The sequence below is a fragment of the Ictidomys tridecemlineatus genome, chromosome 2, assembly GCF_052094955.1.
Source record: "Ictidomys tridecemlineatus isolate mIctTri1 chromosome 2, mIctTri1.hap1, whole genome shotgun sequence".
Lineage (NCBI taxonomy): Eukaryota > Metazoa > Chordata > Mammalia > Rodentia > Sciuridae > Ictidomys > Ictidomys tridecemlineatus.
Window position 1 is genome coordinate 161331952 of NC_135478.1, and position 21506 is coordinate 161353457.

A 21506-nucleotide genomic window follows, 5' to 3' on the forward strand; every position below is an offset into this window, starting at 1 on the left:
ACAGTTTCTCCCTTTTTGGAGAAAAAAGCATGATGGAAGAACTGGAATGGTACTTTTAAAAGATCTAGAGCAAGTTACCTAACATCTGGGATCTCAATTTCCTTATCTATAAATAGTAGCTAAGGAGCCTCAGAATTTCTAGCCATTGTACTTCTTAATTAGGTATCAGAAAATCTCATTGCCTCATTTCCAACTTTCTGAATAATACTACAATAAGCCCGTATTAAATTATAGTTTGCAATTCATATTGCCTTTCAGTGGATCATCCCTATTCCAAGGAAGTAGTTTTCACCTGCATCACACCATCCTCACATGTATGGATACAGGGAAGAAAGGTCTATCATGGAGCAAGGCAGAGATGGAAAGTTTCCTTTCCATGGGTAGTAAGCAAAATCTTTAATTCCATATTCATTCATTTTTTTAATTAAACATTTATTTATTGAGAGCCTACTATGTTCTTGGCACTCTGAGAATATAAAATAAAACAGATAAGAATTCTCCTGTTTTAGTTGGCATTTTTACTGCTGTGAATAAAGGACCCCACCAGCACAATTGTAGAGGAGAAAAGGTTTATTGGGGGGCTCACAGTTTCAGAGGTCTTAGTCCATAGAAGGCTGGCTCCATTCCTTGGGGCTTGAGGTGAGGCAGAACATCATGGTGGAAGAATGTAGCAGAGGGAAGCAGCTCATATCATGATCATAAAGCCAAGAGAGACTCCACTCTCCAGATACAAATATATACCCCACAGCCACACCCCCAATGAATCACTTCCTCCAGCCACACCCAACCTGTCTCTAGTTACCACTCAATTAATCCATCAGGGATTAATCCACCGATTAGGTTAAAGCTATAACTCAATCATTTCTCCTCCAAACCTTGCATTGTCTTACACATAGCTTTTGGGGGACACCACATCTAAACCATAACACCTGCCTTTGGTGGTGCTTAGGGGTGATGTGAGAAGAAACAAGCAATCCACAGAATTTAAAGCATGATTTCAGATAGTGAGTCCTATGAAGAAATTTAGACAAGGAATGAAACTTTGGATATTTGGGAACAGGAATATGGGGTTAGAGGATGGATACTTTAGGTATATTTCCTACCATAAATGCAGTTCTCTGTGTGTTGAGGGGTAAGAGTGGGGACAGTTACATCTCTTAATGTTCTTACTTCTTAAACACACATGTGTAAACATGCACTTGAATAAGCAAGTGATTCTTTCTTTTTTCTTTCTAGCAAAGGAGAAAGGAGAGAAGAAGTTGTTTGGTTTCTCCTTTGTGCCCCTGATGCAGGAAGATGGCAGGACCCTTCCAGATGGCACCCATGAGCTCATTGTGCACAAGGTACCGTTCATCACTTATTGGTCATGGCTGTGGAAAATGGAGCATTTACTAACTCACTCTCTTGCCAGTTTGAAAAAGAGAAAAAAATTCACTGAAAAGAATGTTATTGTGTAAGATTGCTGGCAGGGAGAATGCCTTTGAAAGTATTATTTGAAGGTATTTTTCTATATACTATGTCATATTCTAAAACATAGTTTAAAGATCATTTATTTTTCATCTTAATTTAGAGATAAGTATTTGAGTAAATCTGATTTGAGTAAATGCTGATCTTAACGTCTTTTCATTGCTTTGATAAGATTAAATAAACCTCACAAATAAAATTTTAAATACTTTTTTAAAATTTTAAATACATTTTTTATGTATCTGTATGTTGCCAGCGGTGAACTTAGCATAGTCAGAATTACATTTTTTTCTTTTCTTTTTGTCTGCACTTTGCTATCACAGCTGTTGCACTTTTTATCTTAAATCCAGAATTACTGTAAAAATGTTTCAAACAAAGTGTGCTATTTATTGTAGGCCTCCAAAAGAAAATACAGAAAATGAGGAACCCAAAGAAATGATAAGAATACTTGCAACAAGGAAATATAAAATAAAAATGTATTTTTAAAATATACAGGAAATTTTCTCATTCACATCCCTCCATTTTTATAACCCTGTGATAGTCTAGGCTCTCATCAGTTCTCACCTGTGCTGTCTGGTCCTGCTGATCTGGGTTTTATCTCCCCCTACTCCAGGTTCTATCCGGATATTAAAGGTGACCTATCTAAAATACAGATCCAACAAAGTCATGCCTCTTAATCTAGGAGTCATGCAAAATCTCATTGCTACAAGAATAAATCCTGGGCTTCTCAGGGTGTGCCAGGCCTCTACCTCCACTGCTTCACCCCTCACTACTTCTTGTCCCTTCATGCTGCAGCTACATCCAGCCCTTTCTAGTTCCTTATATCCTCATACCCTCCCTGCCAGTTCTGTCTGCTCTTCCTTTAAGGACTCCTGGAGTCATGCCTCTCTCCCTGATTTTCTCTTGTGCATCCTCAGGTGCTCACCTTACCCACACCCTTCTTCAGGAACTGTTACCAGCTTCCTGGCTGTACTCCCCATGTTTCCGGCTGATCAAGCACCCTCCCCTGACCTCCCTAAGTTTCTGCATGCATCTCTTACCATTTTACTCAGCACACTGCCCCACATTTATCTGATGATCCCCTATCTTATCCCAGTAAGTTTTTGAGCCTCTCTAAAGCAGCAGCTATGCCAGAGGATTCTGCCATGCAGCAGATGTGCAGTGAAGATTTGTTGAATGAATAATATGATCACAAACAAAAATTTTCCTTACCTTTAGATAACTGCTGATAAAATAAGTAGTGATGAACAGCACATCTGGTCATTCCTATTGTTATGTGCATGTATATGTGTGTGTCTGTTTCTTTAATAATTCACTTCTTTGCTATTTGTTCAACATGTTCATTGAGGAAAAATTCCAGCCAGAATATAATCAAGACAGGTACAGAGAATATAACCAAGACAGTCAAATCCCTCCATTTCTGGTGCTTACATTCTCTTTATTTAATAAAGTTATCTAAAGAAATTAGCACATGAACAAGAATGACTTTATGACATTTGCCAGTAAATGGAAACCTATTATGCTAAGTGAAATAAGCCAATCCCAAAAGTCAAATGTTTCCTCTAATATGTGCAAGCTAAAGCACAAAAGAGGGGAAGAATAGAAGTTCAGTAGACAGTGGGAAATGGAGTGAAGGGAGGGAGATAGGAAAAGGAAAAACAGTAGAATGAATCAGACATAATTTTCCTATGCACATATATGAAAACATCACAGTGAATCCATTCATGTATATGCACAAGAATGGGGTCCTAACTAGAATAAGATATAATCCATGTTTGTATCATTATATCAAAATGTATTCTACTGTCATATATAAAAAGAACCAATAAATAAACAAATAAATAAATAGAAAAGGAGCTAACAATGTTTAAATATAAATAAAACATATTGTAGAGTAACCAGTAAGGCAAACAGAAGAATGTACTAGACACCTGGAACGATCTATTTTTCTCACCTGTAGGCCAGAAGCTCCCTTATAAGAGATAGTAGTATGACAGGCAGAGTATTCATCAACTCTTTTCTGAAAGATGTAAATATCATAGCTATCTTAACCTTAAGTCTTGACTCAGAATAGTCAGGACTGAGATAATTAAAACTGGGGTAATAGAAGAGTGAATCGCTTTTGTATCATATATCATGTATGGACAGTCACCTGTGGGTTGGAGCATGCTTCTTTGATACATGCTAGTTTTGCAGTCGAGTCCTAATTGATTTCTGTAAATGAGTGAATAATACCCAGACTCTCAGTTACTGCCTAGAGAGACCCAGTGCGTCAGATGCCAGAGGACAGGTAGCAGAGCTCACTTCTCCATGTGAGCAGTTATGAATCCAACTGACGTTGACTCCCACAGGCCCAGTCGACTCCTTTATCAGAGGCCTCTCTGGTGTCTTTTCCATGGGGCCAAAACTTTCCTCTAAATAGCTTTGAATGAGCTCAGGCCCTTGCATAAATTTTGACTAAGTACTCAGAATTCTGATCCATAGAGGCGATTTTATTTGAGTTTGAACAATTTACAGTGCAGGTATTCCCAGTGATTATCCTCAACTAGAGGGTAAGCTCAGGATGATGATGTGTCATTTTGGGGCAGACCTTCATTGTATAGACCCATCCCAAAGCATTAGCTTTACAATCAAACCCCCAAGTTTCAGAGTTTGCTTATGAACAGGGTTATTTAGTATTGCTTATTCAAAGATTTGTGAAATTCTTGCCAAGTATAACAACTTTTGTTTCCAGCCAGGTTGATGCTGTGGTTTTCTTTCTCATAAAACTGAGCCAACAAGTTCAGTTTCAGCTTAAGGCCATTTGTAGTTTGTGATTATAAAACCATATTAGAAGCATAATTCTTATCCTGCCATGGCAGGAAGGCTCCCAGTCTGCTGATAATTGCAACCTTAAATGTATTACTTAAAAAGAAAGTGACATGGAGTAGGGGATGGGGGGAGTGGATTTCAAATCAACGGCTGGAAAAGTAACTCACTTAATAAGTGATGTTGAGATGACTATGATAGGGACACCTTTCTCCCTTTCATCTTAACCTAAATGATTACATGTTTGCAATGATTTTCAGTGCAAATAAACTGTAAAATCTATAAACATTTAAATGGTGTAGCTCCAGAAGAATCAGGGAAATAACTCTTATCAGTCATCATGAGAGATTTAGTCCTTCCAGAGTTCTCTTTGCAGCCCTCAGAACATCAGCAATATTCCCAGTGGTTGATGGGTAGGTCCAAAACTCCCCTCTGGAGTTACTAAATTTGCTAATTATAGCATTTAATCTTCCTAAGTTTTTTCATCTCACTGCATTTTGTCAGGATTGTTGTCTCCCTCAAGTTTATGGGGATATTTTTGGCTTCCTCTGTCCAGCTACTGCTGGAAAATAAGAAAGAGACCAAAGTAATGAAGATGGGAAATTGTATTTTCCAAAACTTATGTCTCTTAAGGATAATGATGTGAGGATCTAGGAGGACGACAGGAAGACAGAAGCTGCACACTGGAGTCCTCATTCTGCCTGATTCTGTTGGAGGGTTCTTAGTAACTAAAGTAAATTCTAAAACACCCTCAAGACTATTAAAACTAAATAATTAAAATTAATTACACTACCTGCCTTTAAGAAATTGGGGTTTAATAAATTCATATTGCTGATTATCTGACATCATCTTGGTTAACATGGCCCAACTCAACAAAGCTAGGGTTTTGCTTAGTAGAGAATCTGATTCCTCTAGCAGGATTTATTGTGGCTTTCTAATCCAAGACATCTGAATAGGAAAAGGGTCAGGTGAGAAGTCCCAAATAGGGGATAATACTATTTCCTGTGGGGAGAGGATTAGTTTAATGTGATGATATAGATTATAAAAGTCCTTTGCAGGTTAATTTATTTCACCCTTGCTACCTAAAATGTGTCCATAAATCCTTAAGTCCATATATTTGTTCCTACACATTTTTAGTTTCTTATGCCATATTGTATTTCCCAGCTGGTCCAGGTATTCCAACACCACCTCTTTCCACTGGTCATTATCTTTGAGATGAACTTCTCTAATGCATTTGGAAACTGGTGCTCCTTATTTATCCTGAACACCAGTGTATTTGCATTCATAAATAAAATTAGAAGATGAAGGGAGTCTGGAATTTTAGGTAGACTGAAGGATTTGTTACCTCACTTATTCCACATGCTGCTCAAACAATTCCGAGAGATTGTCTTGGAACAATGATCAGTCAATCTTAGATCAGCCAGAAAGCTATGTATTCACCCTAAGCTTGAGGGTAGAATTGATCACTGAACTCTTGTTTCTCTATACACAGTGAGATAAATTTTAAAACACCTGCAAATTTTTTAAAGTAAGTTTATTATAAAAGTGTATCTAACTGAACACAGAAGCTAAGGGGAAAAAATTTAAAAGGCCAAGATACCTTAATAGGTCCTAGCACTTAGGGCTGTAATTATATGAAACCCATCCTGAAAACTCCTTTCATGCTAACCACTACTACTTCTGTCTTCCAAAAATGATCTCCCTGTAGTGTAACCTGGCTCATGTCTGCTGAGAGGGCTTCCCAGGTACCTGTTGGGGTGAAAAGCTCGTCTCTGAAGCCTTGTGTCCAGTGCCTGGAGGTCAGCTGTCTCCTCACCCCTTTCAGAAATACTGACTGGCTTTCCACCTCTTATGAAGAACTTGCCTACCCTCTATAAGGCTCCTTCCATATTGCACTGTGACTTTCTACCTATCCTGCTGGACCTTCATTTGCATTTAACTTCAGTGTGGTTATTCTTTGGTCCCTTCATTCCCACCCAGCAGGATATGCCACATGAGTGCTAAATAAATACTTGGTAATTGATAGGACAGATAGATAAATATGTGGGTAGGTAGGTGGGAGGATGGGGGATGGATAAAATAAATGATCCAGAATCATCCCATATCAAACCTTCTAAACTCACAATATCCTAACCATAACCTTTCAAACTCCCCCTTTTCTACTTCTATCTATTTTCCAGTCTTAGTCTCCTCCAACAGATCGCTCCTGCCTTTACTTACTTTCTTTTCTTATTTGGGGTATTTCTTCTTCCTTAGTTCTGCTGTGCCCACATGGGAAATAAAGACCAGTCCTGGGTCAGTCTGTCAACTTTGCCTTCTCCTTGCCCCCTCCTTTACCCTGCTCCAGGCAAAGTTGGGTATTATTAGAGGAAATTATCGTGGTTATAGGTTAGCATCAGCCTGACCAGTGTAGATCAGGACCACCAACATTCAGGCAGACTAATTACCTCCCTCTCAATCCCCGCAGAACTACTGGCAAGATTTTACAATTTCCCTACCCTACTACTTCCTGTCTACTTAATAGAGAAAACAGAAGCCACCAGACAGGAACTTCCTTAACTTCCTGTGCTCTCCCCTCTGCCACCTGCAAACTTATCTGCATCCTTCCTTTTCTTCCTGCTTCCTGTCTCAAGGGATGAGGCAAGGCTACTTCTCTCCAAGGCCAATTCTTCTACTTTCTGCCCTCAGGATTTTCCTCCCTCCTATGTTTTCTAGGATGCTGACCCTCCCAATGGCCTCCCTCTTCCTCCTGCATCCATAACTATTTCTTCTATTTGGCACTCTTCACTCAGAGCAGAAACATGCTTCAGCATTTTTCTTTAAAAAACATTTAAAAAAATAGCTACCACACTCCTTCTTCCCTTTCCATCATGACATCCAGCCTACATTAGAAACCAGTCTTCTCTCCCGTTCTCTACTTCCTTTGTCCCAGTTAATCACATTCAGTGTTTCCACCATTCAAGTAAAGTTTTTCACCTCCAGGTCATGAATGTCCACCCAGGAGCTAAAGTCACTATACCAAAAGAATTAAAAGTGTTTTTTTTTTCCTTTACTTGACTTCCCTGTAGTAGCATGTGACAATGTTGATTATACTTCTTGAAAATCCCACATTCTGTCATCTGTCTGGCATTGCTTTTCTGAGTTCCATCCTTCTTCCTCTTTGGGGATTTCTCTCTTTACACCTAAAATGTTGTTGTCATGGATTAACCTTCCACTGCCTTCTGTCTTGGATCTCCTCATCCACTTCCATGGATTAACTTACTACATTTCTATGCTGATGACAGCCAAATCTGATTTTCTGGTCCACAACTTTTATCAGCCTACTGAACATCTTTAGTTGTTTTTTTCCAAAGATACCTCAAATTCAGCATGTCCAAAATTGAGCTTTTAATCTCACCTCCATCCACTCCTGCCATGAATAGAAACCTGCAAAATTTCCTTGTCTTGTCACGCTCATCCTCCATAACTAAACAGCCAGTTGCATGGTATTGCTTCAATTCAGGGAATTTTAACCAGAGGTGACTATCAGAATTATCTTGGGGTTTTCTTATTTAAGAGGTCTTGATAGTCCCAAGGCTTTTCTATGTTTGAACAATTTTATGTTCTAGCCATACTATACTGCATAAATTTGTCCAGCTATGCCTGTACATTTTTAAAAGTTATTTTTAAGATTCATTTAGGCTTACAGAGGAGTTGCAAATATTCCCATGTAGCTGTCACCCAAGTATCCTTATGTTGACCTCCTATATAAACTGTAACATATCAATCAAAACTAAATTAATCTTGGGGCTGGGGATGTGGCTCAAGCAGTAGCATGTTCTCCTGGCATTGCACGGGGCGCTGGGTTCGATCCTCAGCACCACATAAAAGTAAAATAAAGATGTTGTGTCCACCAAAAACTAAAAAATAAATATTAAAAAATTATCTCTCTCTTTAAAAAAAACTAATCTTGCTAAGACACTATTAACACAAGATTTACTTGGATTTCACAATTTTTCCACTAATGTAATTTATTTTGGGGGTGGGTATCAGGGATTGAACTCAGAGGCACTCAACCACTGAGCCACATCCCAGCTCTATTTTGTATTTTCTTATTTAGAGACAGGGTCTCACTGAGTTGCTTAGCACCTTGCTTTTGCTGAGGTTGGCTTGGAACTCACGATTCTCCTGCCTCAGCCTCCCAAGCTGCTGGGATTATAGGCGTATGCCATTGTACCAGTCACTAATGTCATTTTTGTGTCCCAGGATCTCACATTCCATTTAACTGTCATGTACCCATGACCTCGTACATGTACTTTATTCCCCAGAGCCTTTCCTTGTATTGCTTCTTTCCTCCCTTGTCTTTTCTCCCTTGACTGTGGGGTGACCCTCTTATTCTCTAGGACTGAAGTCAGGTAGTCCTTCCTAGAAATACTTCTTTCCCTTCCCTTCTTTCCCTTCCAGTGGTCTTCAGCGCTCTGAAATCAGTTCTAACAAACAAGCACCAAGGTTAGATAGGTAATAATGCCCTCAAGGACAGGGGCCGTGTCCATTTCCTTGTTACATTAGTAATGCTGAATTGAAGGACTGGCTAATAGTAGGAATTCATTAAATCACATATCTTACAAAATGGCACATATCGTGTTCCCGAACACTATTCATGACTGACCACCATGGTGTCTTTCATGTGCCTAAGACAGGAGTCCCAAGTAGCCTAGCATATGATGTACCATTCACTGCTATTTGTACTGATTTCTATTATGAAAAATAAAAAAAGTATCTGTGAACAAGATATGTAATCCCTTGGTTGAAGCTACCTCTGCTACTACAGAGCCTGCATTTTGATACTTCTATAAGATTCTGATCAGATCTGTAAGATTCTGGTCAGATCTGATTTCAGAACCATGTATGGTAGAATAGCTGGTTCTCATCTCCTTCCTCTTCTTTGTAATAAATCAACTCCTAGCCATTTTAAGATGACTGCACAGATTCCAGATTATCAAAGCAAACACAGAGAACTATCTAGTACTCTGACAGTGACATAGTTTTGTTCACCCAATCCGATAGCAACCTCAGAAGGCCTTGTTTTGCCTGAAAAGAACTGCTTGATTCATTCTTCCCTCAACCAACTACCATCACACAGCTACCACAACCTAGCAACGCTTTAGCTGTGTTTTTTCTCCTGTAAGAGAACCCTGGGTTTGATGGGAAAAAAAATCCCTTTGCCAAAGCCAAAACAGTCCATATACAGGTGTTCCCCAGAATACAGATGATCCGTATTTTACCACTCATCCAGTTTGGGAGTATAACTGGATTTCACCATGATGACAAAATCATCTCTCACTTGCATGACGTAGAACAATCTCAGAGCTACAGTTTGGTGCAGCCTCCCCAGTACTGATCCTATTTTCAGGGTTGAATATTTCCAAATAAAGAACCAGCAGTGCTAACCACACTTTCAGAGTCATTTCTGTGGCTTTATTGACTCAGTCTTTCACCTAACTGGGAGATTATTCATTCCCATTTGTTTCCTCCTTCTCCCACCTAGATGAACCATGTCTGGGGCATTCACCACTGACTATTTTCATTCGCTGGCTTCTGCTAGTAAACTGTGCACTTCCTGTTAGGAGTCTAGGTAACCTTTTTGGCTGAAACCCTTGCTATCACCTGCCCCTGCCCTATAGGCCTACCTTGTGGAACCCTGTTTCTATTCTTTACTGTTCTCGAACCCTATTTCCTTTCTAGAGTCCTGGCCCTCAAAGGACTGACCTCTTGCTCATTCTTAGAAATCTCATGCTCCAGTGTCATGTCTCATCTCCTATCTGCCCCTCTTATCCATTCCATCCAAGTCACATGATTCCTTTTTTTTTCTCTGAGTGGTTTCAGCATGTAGACCAGCCATTTCCCCGAAAGACTCATGGCCTTTTCTCTTTTGAAATCATTTCACTTCTACATTACAACTCAGAGCTCTTTCCCAGGTGTCTCTCACATATATTCCTTTTTTTGGTAAGTGAACGTGTTTTAAACTTTCTTTAAAAAAGTTTAAAAACATACAAAATGTTTCATATTTTATTTACAAAACAATAAATTTTAAATGCATTATATTTGAATTCAAAATGCATTTAAAACAACCTTAGAAAGAGGCAATATTTTATAGTAGTTGTGAATACAAAACCTGAATCTGACAAGGACTACTCTTGTGACATTAGGTAAAACACATAAGCTCCTCAGGTTTGTAATATCCTGTTTCATAAGGTTGTTATGAGAAGAAAAGAGACACAAGTGCTTAGCAGTGCCTGACATACAATGTGTTCTCATAAACTGTAGCTCTCTGAGTTGTTAAGTCTAGTGCTTGTATTATATGTTAAGCATGGATGCTGAAAACCTCAAAGAAAAATAAGATATGCTATAGAAATTTCTGGGGGCTGGGGATATGGCTCAAGTGGTAGCGCGCTTGCCTGGCATGTGTGTGGCCCGGGTTCGATTCTCAGCACCACATACAAAACAAAAGATGTTGTGTCCGCCGATAACTAAAAAATAAATATTAAAAAAAATTCTCTCTCTCTCTCTCTCTCTCTCTCTCTCTCTCTCTCTCTTTTAAAAAAAAGAAATTTCTTAAACATTTCAGAAATTGATTAAAACCTGTCCAAAGAGTGGCTATATGTTTTTCTTTATTGAGTTGATAGATAAAATTCTCTATTTACCCTCCCCCATCTCTCTGCATGGTCATACACACACACACACACACACACACAAATACACACACATACACACACACAAATACACACACATACACACACACATACACACACACCCCAGTGGTTTGGTGGAAGATCTTAAAATTTCTTTTGTGTTGACCATACTTATTATTGTGTTTTGTACTTGAGTGAGGATGTTAGAGTTTAGCTGCAAGAAGCTGTCAAGGTGTCATGTCCTAGGCTCAGATGCTTAGCTCCCCAGGAAGAAGGAGGAGGGAAGTAAAAAGATTAGATGAGGGAGTGGGGAGAATAAGAAATACGTGTAGGGTCAGAATTTCTGTGGACAGATGGAGCATATCAGACTAGGGCAGGCTGCAGTTCCTAGGGTGGTAGCCTGGAAATTGCTGGGTAGCCTATCTGAGTTCAGTTTGTCATTAGACTTTAGTCACCATAAGAAGTGGTGGTTAGATCTATGGAAGACAAATCAGGCTGAGGATGGGAAACAAGAGCATGCTTCTAACTCTATAGACCAGATCCAGTTGGGGAATAGAGTAAATTTAGGGTGCTATGACTTGCTATGATGGCCCTGACACCAGGAACAAGAGTAGGTGGTGGGGGGCAGTGATATAGGGTTCCAGAACTTTGCTTTGCCCCAAGCACTTTTTCTGAAGAAAGCATTTGAAGTGTTCACCTTCTAATTATCCTTTAAAATATATGTGTGCATTTTATGCAGTTGTCTGTCTATGCTAAGTAACCCACAGTAATAAAAGGAAGTATTTGGAGTTGTAACATTAGAAGAGAATTACGAATGTTGTTTATTATGTTTGTATTGATACTCCTGTTATGAGGCAGATCTGCTAGTAAGAATATCTCATAATATTCTAATTTTGTTTCTGTAAATTCTTCCTAAAGACTTATTGAAAATAAGAATTTTTTAAAAAATACACTTTGTGAATCATACAAAAGTCTCAAGCACAAGGGTTTCTGTGATTAAACTCCTGCCTGTTACCAGGAAAATACTTGAAGCAATTTAAATAAATAGGGTTCACATGAGTTTTGAAATTTATACCCCACACATGCAAGGCCCTGAGTTTGATCCTCAGCATCACATAAAAATAAATAAATAAAATAAAGACATTATGTCCAACTACAACTGGAAAATAGATATTTTTTAAAAAAAAAGGAAGGGAAGGGAAAGGAAGGGGGAAAAAGGAAGGAAGGAAGGAAGGAAGGAAGGAAGGAAGGAAGGAAGGAAGGAAGGAAGGAAGAAATTAATTTATGCCCCAAAGAGACTAAGCTCAAACAGGTATATGTCTGTTAAAACTTTTTTTTTTTTTTTTGATGGGTACCAGGGATTGAACTCAGGGGCACTCAACCCCTGAGCCATATCCCTAGCCAAATTTTGTATTTTTATTAGAGACAGGGTCCCACTGAGTTACTTAGCACCTTGCTATTGCTGAGGCTGGCTTTAAACTTGCACTATCTCAGCCTATCTCAGCCTCCCCAGCCACTGGTATTACAGGCGTGCACCACAGTACCCAGCTACAGCATTTTTTTTTCTCAAAATTTTAATTTGTCATTAAAAAAGCAGCATACAAATAAACCAAAATTAGATAAAAACACCATACTCTCATTATTAAGATTATGTTAACCATTAACCCCTTAGTGTGTACCCTTCTAGCTACATAGACTTTTAAAATAAATGATAACAGAGCATATATATTTATTTTAATGTACTTTTTAAAAACAATTAATGGTTTTTTCAGTCACTAAATTTTTATCTCACTTAGAACTTAACTTTCAAATACCCACAAAAATATTTGGGCAATGCAGCATGCTTGTTCAAATCCAGGACCATCTGTTATATCAGGCTGTCTCTGAAGTGTTGATTAATCTAGAACAATCCCTTTGTTGACAACACTGACTTGAAGAGATGGGCCACGCCTATTGCAGAAGGCACTACTCTTCGGGTTTGTCTTGATGCTTTTCTATAGCGTTGTTCAGCATGTCGCTCCATTCCTGTGTTTCCTCTGGTGCCAGGTTAAACATCTTTGGTGACAATGCATTGTAGATGATGTGTGTCCCTGTGTTGCCTGCCTTGGTGTGATCACAGCCTGCCCCCCCCCACCCCATGCAGTTGTGTTTGTCCTCTTGCTAATAGGAAGTAATCTATGTGTTGGCATCACATGAGCATTCAGGTCCTCATCAACGATTCTCCTGCTGACTTTAGCAGTAAACAGCAGTCCTTAACTGAAGAAATAATTACAGTAGGGATATGATATTATATTTTCTGAATCTGTAATTTCTTTTACATTTGTTAGCCAACATTTTTTGTGAAGAAGAGGTTTCCTTTGCATAGTGGGACTATTAGATTATCTGAAATACCTTTTCTTTAATTGCAGGTTTTCAAAGTACAGTTTTAACAGCTGACTCAGCTGAGATGTTGGAAAAATTTAAGCATTCTTTTTAAAAATCCTCTGGTCACTGCAAATATGATTTCTTGAGCATTTCCAGTGTATCAGGGACTGTGTTAAAGGCTTTATGTAATCTAATTCTTCTGACAAGATAATGAGGTTTTAGAGAAAGACAACAGAAACTCTTGAGCGGTTAAGTAACTTGATAAGGTCTCTCACATTGGAAATGACAGCACTAGGATTTAAATTCAGATGGATCTGAGTCCATAATTTGTACTTAATTCTTTTTACACATTTTTGTTGCATTTTACTTAAAAGCCAAATTCTGCTTATAATTTTTTTTGGACTATTTCCTTGTTCATAAATGGGTAGGAATGGAAATTTTGCTCAATAATTCTTAATGAAGTTTCTTTCCTCTCTTTTTTTTTTTTTTTTTTGTTTAAATGTTTTAACAGTGTGAAGAAAACACAAACCTTCAGGATACTACCCGCTACCTCAAGCTTCCGTTTTCCAAGGGCATTTTCCTTGGGAATAATAATCAAGCCATGAAGGCAACAAAAGAGTCTTTTTGGATAACATCTTTTCTCTGTTCCACAAAACTCACACAAAATGGTAATGTATGATGCAGTGTTATTTGAAAGCCTTTGTACCTAAGTGCATGTATGAATTTTGATAAGAATATTCAGCATGTACTACAGTTACATTTAAGAACTTTGCACTAGAAAAATTGTTGATCTGTTTAGGATTTCCAATAAAATGGAAACAGGGGTGACCCAATGATCTGTTGAATACGTGACATTTAAGGATTTCAAAATTATCTCGGTGTTGAAAATCAAGTACACAACTCCTCAAACAAATCATTAAAACCCAGCTGCATTTTTAAAAGAGACAAAAAAAAAAAATACCACCACCTTAATGTCTTGTTTTATAGCTCCATAAAGAGTGCTAATTGTAGGCTTTAGAATAAAGCCTGTTTTTTGTTTAATTAGATGGATATTGCTTTTCTGCTCTGGCATTACTTTTTATGTCAGTGATTGTTTAGCAAGTTATGATTAATAAAGCAAGCTTTTCTCCTTGGCAAATTGTTATGAAAACATCGTCTGTAATGAAAGAAGTAAATTAAACATTTTTTTTCAGTTTTTCATGGTTGCCATATAAGGCTCTTAGCTCGTACCCTGAATGCTATATTAATAAGTTAGATTCATTATACTGAGGAGAATCACTTCATAATAAGATATTGTGTCTCATAGAACATCACTGTGCCTGAACATTTGTTAGGTGTTATTACTTCTGTCTGTGGTGTCATGGAACATCCTTTGTAGAAGTAAGCATAGTTCTTCTCTTAGAACATAGTATCAGGAAAGAAGCAAAATATAGTAGTATATTGACCACTCAATTTCAGCCTGCATTTTGATAAGACACCAAGTTAAGTTGTCCTGGACTTCATCAGCATTTAGTGGTAAATGATGTTTACTTAAATAAAACCTCCATTGAGGAACAGGGTAGGCATTCGAAAAATGGAGGAACTTTGGGAAAAGGAGAGGGAGAACAGGGAGCCGGTATGGGGGCAGGAAAGATGGTGGAATGAGATGGACATCATTACCCTAGGTCCATGTAGGACCGTACATATGCTACAATGTATGCAACCATAGAAATGTAAAATTGTGCTGCAGTTGTGTACAATGAAACAAAATGCAAATCCTGCTGTCATATCCCCAATTAAAATAAATAAATAAATATCCATTGACAAAACTCAGTGATTAAAAGGCATTAAGTAAACCTCAGGTATTTGTTATGGAGCCAATCTACTCCTGTGGAGATTATATAGATGACAAAATCAACCTGTTGCTGACTCTCTTAGACAAAATTTATGTTCATCCTACATGGATTAGGATGAATATAAAAAAATTCATCCTAATGAATAAAAAAATTGTATTTATCCTACATGTTATAGAGCTCATATTCACATTTAACTAATCCCTTGTAAACATTTTAGGACCACGTTAGTTAACTGTTCCATTGCTGCTATAACAATTGCCACAAACCTGTTGGCTTAAAACAAACACAGATATATCACCCTACAGTTTTAGAGATCAGGTATCTAAAATCAGTTTTTCTAAGCTAAAATTAAAGTGTTTGGACACGATAGAGGAGAATACTTTTTCTTACCTTTAGCTTCCAGAGGCTGCCTGCAATTATTAGCTCTTGGGCCTTCCCCCATCTTCTAAAGCCAGTAGTAGCATCTTCAAATTTTTCTCTTACCCTCTTCCATGTTTATAGGACCCTGGTGATTACATTGGACCAGAAAATCCAATATAATTTCCCTATTATAAGACTTTTAATCACATCTGTAAAGTCTCTCTTGCTCTGTAAGGTAAACAGTCGAATTTCTAGGAATTTGGATATGGATATCTTTGGGGGGGGCATTATTCTGCCCTCCATACAGATAAACCTAACAGTAGAGTCACTGACATCAAAATATTTGACCTTGCATCCTGAATTTGTTCTAGTTCAAGGATTTAGGATGTTAGGCAGAATTAAGAACATAAGAAAGGGAGAACCAAGTGCTAAAAATTAGAAGTTGCTCCTTTGCAAAAGAAGAAAACATTTCCAAGTAAATTTATAAAATAAACTATTCATGAAACCATTCTATTAAACATCTCACTATACAGAAGCTGGAATAGAATTCCATGCAATGTCTGGCTCATTTTTGGAGGCTGATTATCATTTTGACTTTGATTAACCTTGTCAATGTAAGACAGCTCAAAATGAGCCAGGAAATGAATAGCATGCTTTAAGAGATGAGAAGGGAGAAGGAAGTCAGTTGATCTTTCTAAAATTTTCATGCTGGACACACATCTCTGTGTAGAAGTAATCCAGTTCCAAATTGGAATTAAATTGATATGTATTCATTTTGCTTCACTCAAAAAAATATACACATCACATTTCTACTACAATTGGACATTTAACAAGTGATTCAGTCCCTAGAAGCATTTTCTTAGAGCAGATTTGCATTTCAGAATTCATTAAGGTCTATCTGCACTCTCTGTGTATTACCCAGTATTGTGCATGGATAATGTGCCAAGGCCAGGACATTGTGCTGGAAATCAGTGATTGCCAGAAGTAGAGATTTTAAGCAGGAGTGGGGTCATGTCATCCTCATATTTTATAGCTCTTATAGTATACTTAGTAAATGCTCCTTAAATGGAATATATGAAATTCATATTTTCAGATCATTGTTTCTCATGTGTAGCTAACTTATCTTCATATGATTAAAACAAACCTAGGAGGTGACAGTTTGCCTCAACTTTGAGTACTTGAATACACAATTGTGTTCATATAGATATAACTGCTGTGTGCTTTCATGTGCTCCTTTAAGAGCAGTCCCAATGGGATTGTCTGAACCACTATAGTTGGTTGTCAAGCTCTGTTCATGAGGCTCCTGGTCCTCAGTGATTAGAAGGCATTAAGTAAACCTCAGGTTTACTGCCTCTGGGGATGCCACTGTATGACCAGCAGAGCCACCTTGTTGCATTGGACAGAGCCCTGAACTACACAGCAACTGCTTCACTTGAAGGGGAAGGGAAAGAGAGCCAGGGGAAGGAGTGAGAGTAGGATGGGATGGGGTGGGAAGTGAGGAGTGAATGGCAGGGGAAATGTAATAGGAGTTTTTAAGAGAGAAGATATTAGGAATGGGAGGCATCCTGAAATTAGATGGGAGAAGAAGAAAGGAGGAAGAAGAAAGAAGCAAACTAGGAGAATAATAGAGCCCTGTCTCTGTAATTCATTGTGCGTCTCACTGTGGAACTATCTGATATTCTAAATAAAGCCAATCCATTTTTAAAAGGTTTCAATAATATCCTCAGGATATCTGAGTTAGAAAGTAATATTAAACATTTTCATGATTTTTTTGGTTAGAAGACATCATAAATCTATTTCAAAATTAGTATTTCAAATATTTCTTCTTTTTCCTATTTTAAATTATCCTTCTCCTTTTCACTGTTGTAGATACACATTCCTATTTAGTACAGGTTGAGTATTCCTTGTCTGATATGCTTGGGACTAGAATTATTTCAGATATTAGGATTTTTTATATTATAAAATATTTACATATGCATAAGATATCTTGGAGATGAGACCCAAGTCCAAACATAGAATTTATTTAAGTTTCATATACACCTTATATACATAAGCTAATGCTAATTATAGACAATATTTTTAATGGTCCAGCATTTTGGCTATGATCTATCACAGGAGGTCACAACTTAAGTGACCCACAACTTAAGTGGATTTCCACTTATGGCATCATGTTGGTGCTCAAAAAGTTTTGAATTTTGTAGTATTTTGGGATTTTGAATTTTCAGATTAGAGATGCTCCACTTGTAGTAAATTTCTTACTAAAATCTTTTATGAAGATTTTCTCTCATCTGTCTTTGGTGAAATTGTTTCTCTTTCCTGTTAAGATTCTTGTGCTTTTTCACATTTCTGTTCAATCTGTATTTTCCTTCTCAACTACTTTCTTGATTTTTGTGAGGTTTAGGAAGTTTTGATTCCTTGTTAGTCTTTTTGTCTCTCAGCAAGTCCCATTTGGGTTTCTTCTGAAACAAGTACTTTGAAGTGAATTTCTCACTATTCCACCTGGAAAATCCCTCCAGGCTTCTCTCTCTACCCTGCTGAGCCTGGAAGCCATCCCTGCTGGGCTTGCAGGGCTCAGGGCCCACAGGTAGTTTCAGAAGGGAAGGCAGTTGCAGAGCAGGGCACTGTGCTTACCCAGAATCCAGGGCAGAAGATAGCCTATGAAATCTAGGAACTGGCACTCTCATGTCTGAGAACACTGGGCTTGTCATTATTGTGCAGTGACCTTTAAGTCCTGCAGGGTTTGGGTCACTTTGTCCATCAAGAAGACCTTTGATCTAGGCAAAGTTGGGTGCTAAGCGGAGTGTTCATGTTTGCAGGTACAAACGTAAATAAAGGAGGTTCTCAGCCCCCAAGATATTCTCATCTTACTAGGAAGAGGCACAAATTATTCAACAAACATTTGTCAGTCAGATACCTACTCTGTTCTTGCTATTGGGAGTACCATAGGGCCAAGCTTAGCTCTATTTTATACTGATGTTTATAGTCAGTTTGGGGCATTAACAAACAACTGTGATGGTAAGATAGGAGTTACTGTTAGGTGGAGCACATAGAAGAGATGGATAGCTAGGGATCCCAGAAAAGGCTTCTTGGATGAAGCAGCATCCAACCTGAAAACTAAAGGGTTAAGTAGGAGCAGGGAGGAATAATTAGAATACACTGAAATAAATGCTATCCTGGAGATGCCTGCAACTTAAATGGCTAGGAGGGGCAAGCAACATGTTTAAGAACTCAACTTTTATCACTATTCTCTATAAAGGCAATTAATCTTCCTTTTTTATTTGAAAAGGTGATATGCTTGATCTTTTGAAATGGAGAACCCATCCAGACAAGATCACAGGCTGTCTCTCCAAATTAAAAGAAATCGATGGCTCAGAGATAGTAAAGGTACATGTTATTTCATTACCCATCTTGAAAACTTACAGAATAAAGAACATTTGGAGGGGAAGCACAAATAGTATTTTATTCATTCATTTACTACTTCTTTATCCAACAGTTTCTGCAAGATACACTGGATACCCTATTTGGAATTTTAGATGAAAATTCCCAGAAATATGGGTCTAAAGTGTTTGATTCTTTGGTAAGTTTAAATTCACTCAATTATATTGTAATGATTGTATCTCTCAATCTTGACTTTCATGAGGCTGTTTTAGAGATATGCAGTTGATAATGTGTTTATTTTTAACGGAACAAAAAAAACTCAATCTGCATTTGGTTTTAAAAAGCTCTTTTTTTTTTTTTTTTAGGTTCACATAATAAATTTGCTGCAAGATAGCAAATTTCACCACTTTAAACCTGTAATGGACACTTACATTGAGAGTCATTTTGCTGGGGCCCTTGCGTACAGGTAAAGCCGTTTATCTTGTAATTCGTTTAGAAGCAGTTCCTTTTGAGCTTGTCTAAGCAGAAGCAGCTGTATAGGAACATTTAAAGGTGGTGCAGGAAGAAATGAAGCACAGCAACTGAAGTGCCTCTTGAGACAATATCTTTCTTCCTCACACACCCTTCTTTAATGGCTAGGACTGATTTTGGTTGAAAACAGGAGAAAAAAAAAGAACTTCCTGAATTCTATCTCTGAGACCAAAAATATAAAGTATTTTCATCTTATCTCTATTTAACTTGATGTTCTTTAGTCAAAAATGTCTGGTTATTTCATTTTAAGGCTTCATTTAATTATTGTATTCCCTGATGATTATGTGTATCTTTTTTTTTTTTTTTTTTGGTACTAGGATTGAATCCAGGGTCACTTAACCCTTGAGCCACATACCCAGCCCTTTTTATTTTTTATTTAGAGACAGGGTATCCCTAAATCCAAGGCTTTGCTAATCTTCCTGCCTCAGCCTCCTGAGTTGTTGGGATTACAGGCGTGCATCACTGCCCCTGAAGATTATCTTGAAGAAAGAGATACCATCAGGAAAAAATCTTTGCCTTAGTACCTGCTTGAAAGCATTCATTCATTCAGTTGTTAATATCTACTGAGCACCTACTTCATACTAGAGCTTTTATTTTGTTCTGATAATGTGAAGACTTGGTCTCTGGCCTCAAGTCATTTAGTTTCTGGAATCTACCCTTTGATGGCCGCTGCCATTTTAACTGTTCCTCATTTCCCACCAACTTGGGTGATGCAAGTAAGGCTTAGCGTGAATGAATAGTGCTTAGCTGGTGCCTTCTCCCAGGCAGCTTAGTTGACAATTGCCAGAAGGCAACCGCTTCTCTCTTTCAATCCTATAAATAACACCTTTCTAGTTTTGGGCCCTGTTTAAATATAACCCTGAAGTTCTGTTTCCTCACTCCAATGCTGTCATTGCTTTGCTGTCTACATTTCTACATTAAACCTTCAGCACCTGTGGGCACGTACATACACAATTCACCAGTTCCCAGAGGTGAGCTCAGAGATCCTGGGAGCAGATTTTTACCTGCCTCCCAATCTAAGTGACATATAAAGGTAGTAAGTAATCACATAAGTATTTGATCAGCTTGAGTATTTCTGACAATGACATGTTTTACTTAAAGTAGGTCTCTAAAATTTTAGTAAACTAAGATATTTTTGTAAGACTTTACCCTCTATCAGGGTGATTTACTGCTAAGGTGGCCTGCTCAACCTAACAATTTGGATCCCAGTATGAGGAGGTCAGGGCTTCTCACTGAAATTGTCATAGGAAGATAGAAGACAAGAGTATAATTTCTAATATTTCAAGTTGGCCAGAAAAGCAAGATAACCAGTCCTAACGAGACAGATAAGGCCTATGCAATCTTCTCAAGCTGTAGGTGGTTGGGAATTTGCTGACATCTTTAAAATAGCACTTCCTGCAGCATCTACCTCCTAGCATGTCCGGATATTCTTTTCTGACCAATACAAAAATTCTTGTGTGATCTTTTCTCTAAAATGGCAACAAAGGTTAAAAAGGAAGCTGTTTCCCCTCCCAGAACAAAGCCAAAAGAAAGACTTTGAAGGCCAAGAAGGTAGTGCTAAAAGGCATCCACAGCCATATGAAAAGAAAAGACCCACACATTACCCACCTCCTACAGCCCAAGACACTGTAGCTCCAGAGGCAGCCCACGTACCTTCAAAAGAGTGTCCCCAAAAGAAACATGCTTGACCATGCTGGCATCATGGAGTTCTCCCTGACCACTGAGTTGGCTATGAGGAAAATACAAGACACACACCTGTGTTCATTATGGAAGTCAAGGCTGAAAAGCACCAACTGACTGTGAAGTGGCTCTCTGGCATTAATGTGATCAAGATCAATATCCCATCAGTCCTAATGGAGTTCAGAAAAAAGGCATATTTTCAAGAGGCTCTTGATTACGATGCTTTGAATATTGCCAGCAAAATTAGGATTATCTAAACGAATCCAGCTAGAAAACTCTTAGTATACATTTTTTTATCATGGTTGTGTGAATTGTTTCAAGAAATTAAGAACTGACCAAAGTTGAATGTGGCAAGAATGTAATCTTAAGTGTCCTAGGTTGTTGATTTGCTTTTTAAAATTTTTGTTTCTTTTTT

The 21506-nt window shown here is 38.0% G+C and overlaps 1 protein-coding gene across 4 annotated transcripts in view; it reads left to right on the forward strand.

Annotated features, from left to right (window-relative positions):
* The window catches only part of Dock4 (dedicator of cytokinesis 4), a 437803-nt gene that overhangs the window by 284087 nt on the left and 132210 nt on the right, over nt 1-21506 (forward strand). For all 4 annotated transcript variants that reach the window (XM_078040061.1, XM_078040058.1, XM_078040060.1 and 1 more), the window contains exons 16-20: nt 1237-1343; nt 13819-13975; nt 18789-18886; nt 18996-19079; nt 19246-19346. In XM_078040061.1, coding sequence (XP_077896187.1) covers nt 1237-1343; nt 13819-13975; nt 18789-18886; nt 18996-19079; nt 19246-19346 — 547 coding nt within the window. The remainder of the gene's footprint in view (nt 1-1236; nt 1344-13818; nt 13976-18788; nt 18887-18995; nt 19080-19245; nt 19347-21506) is intronic.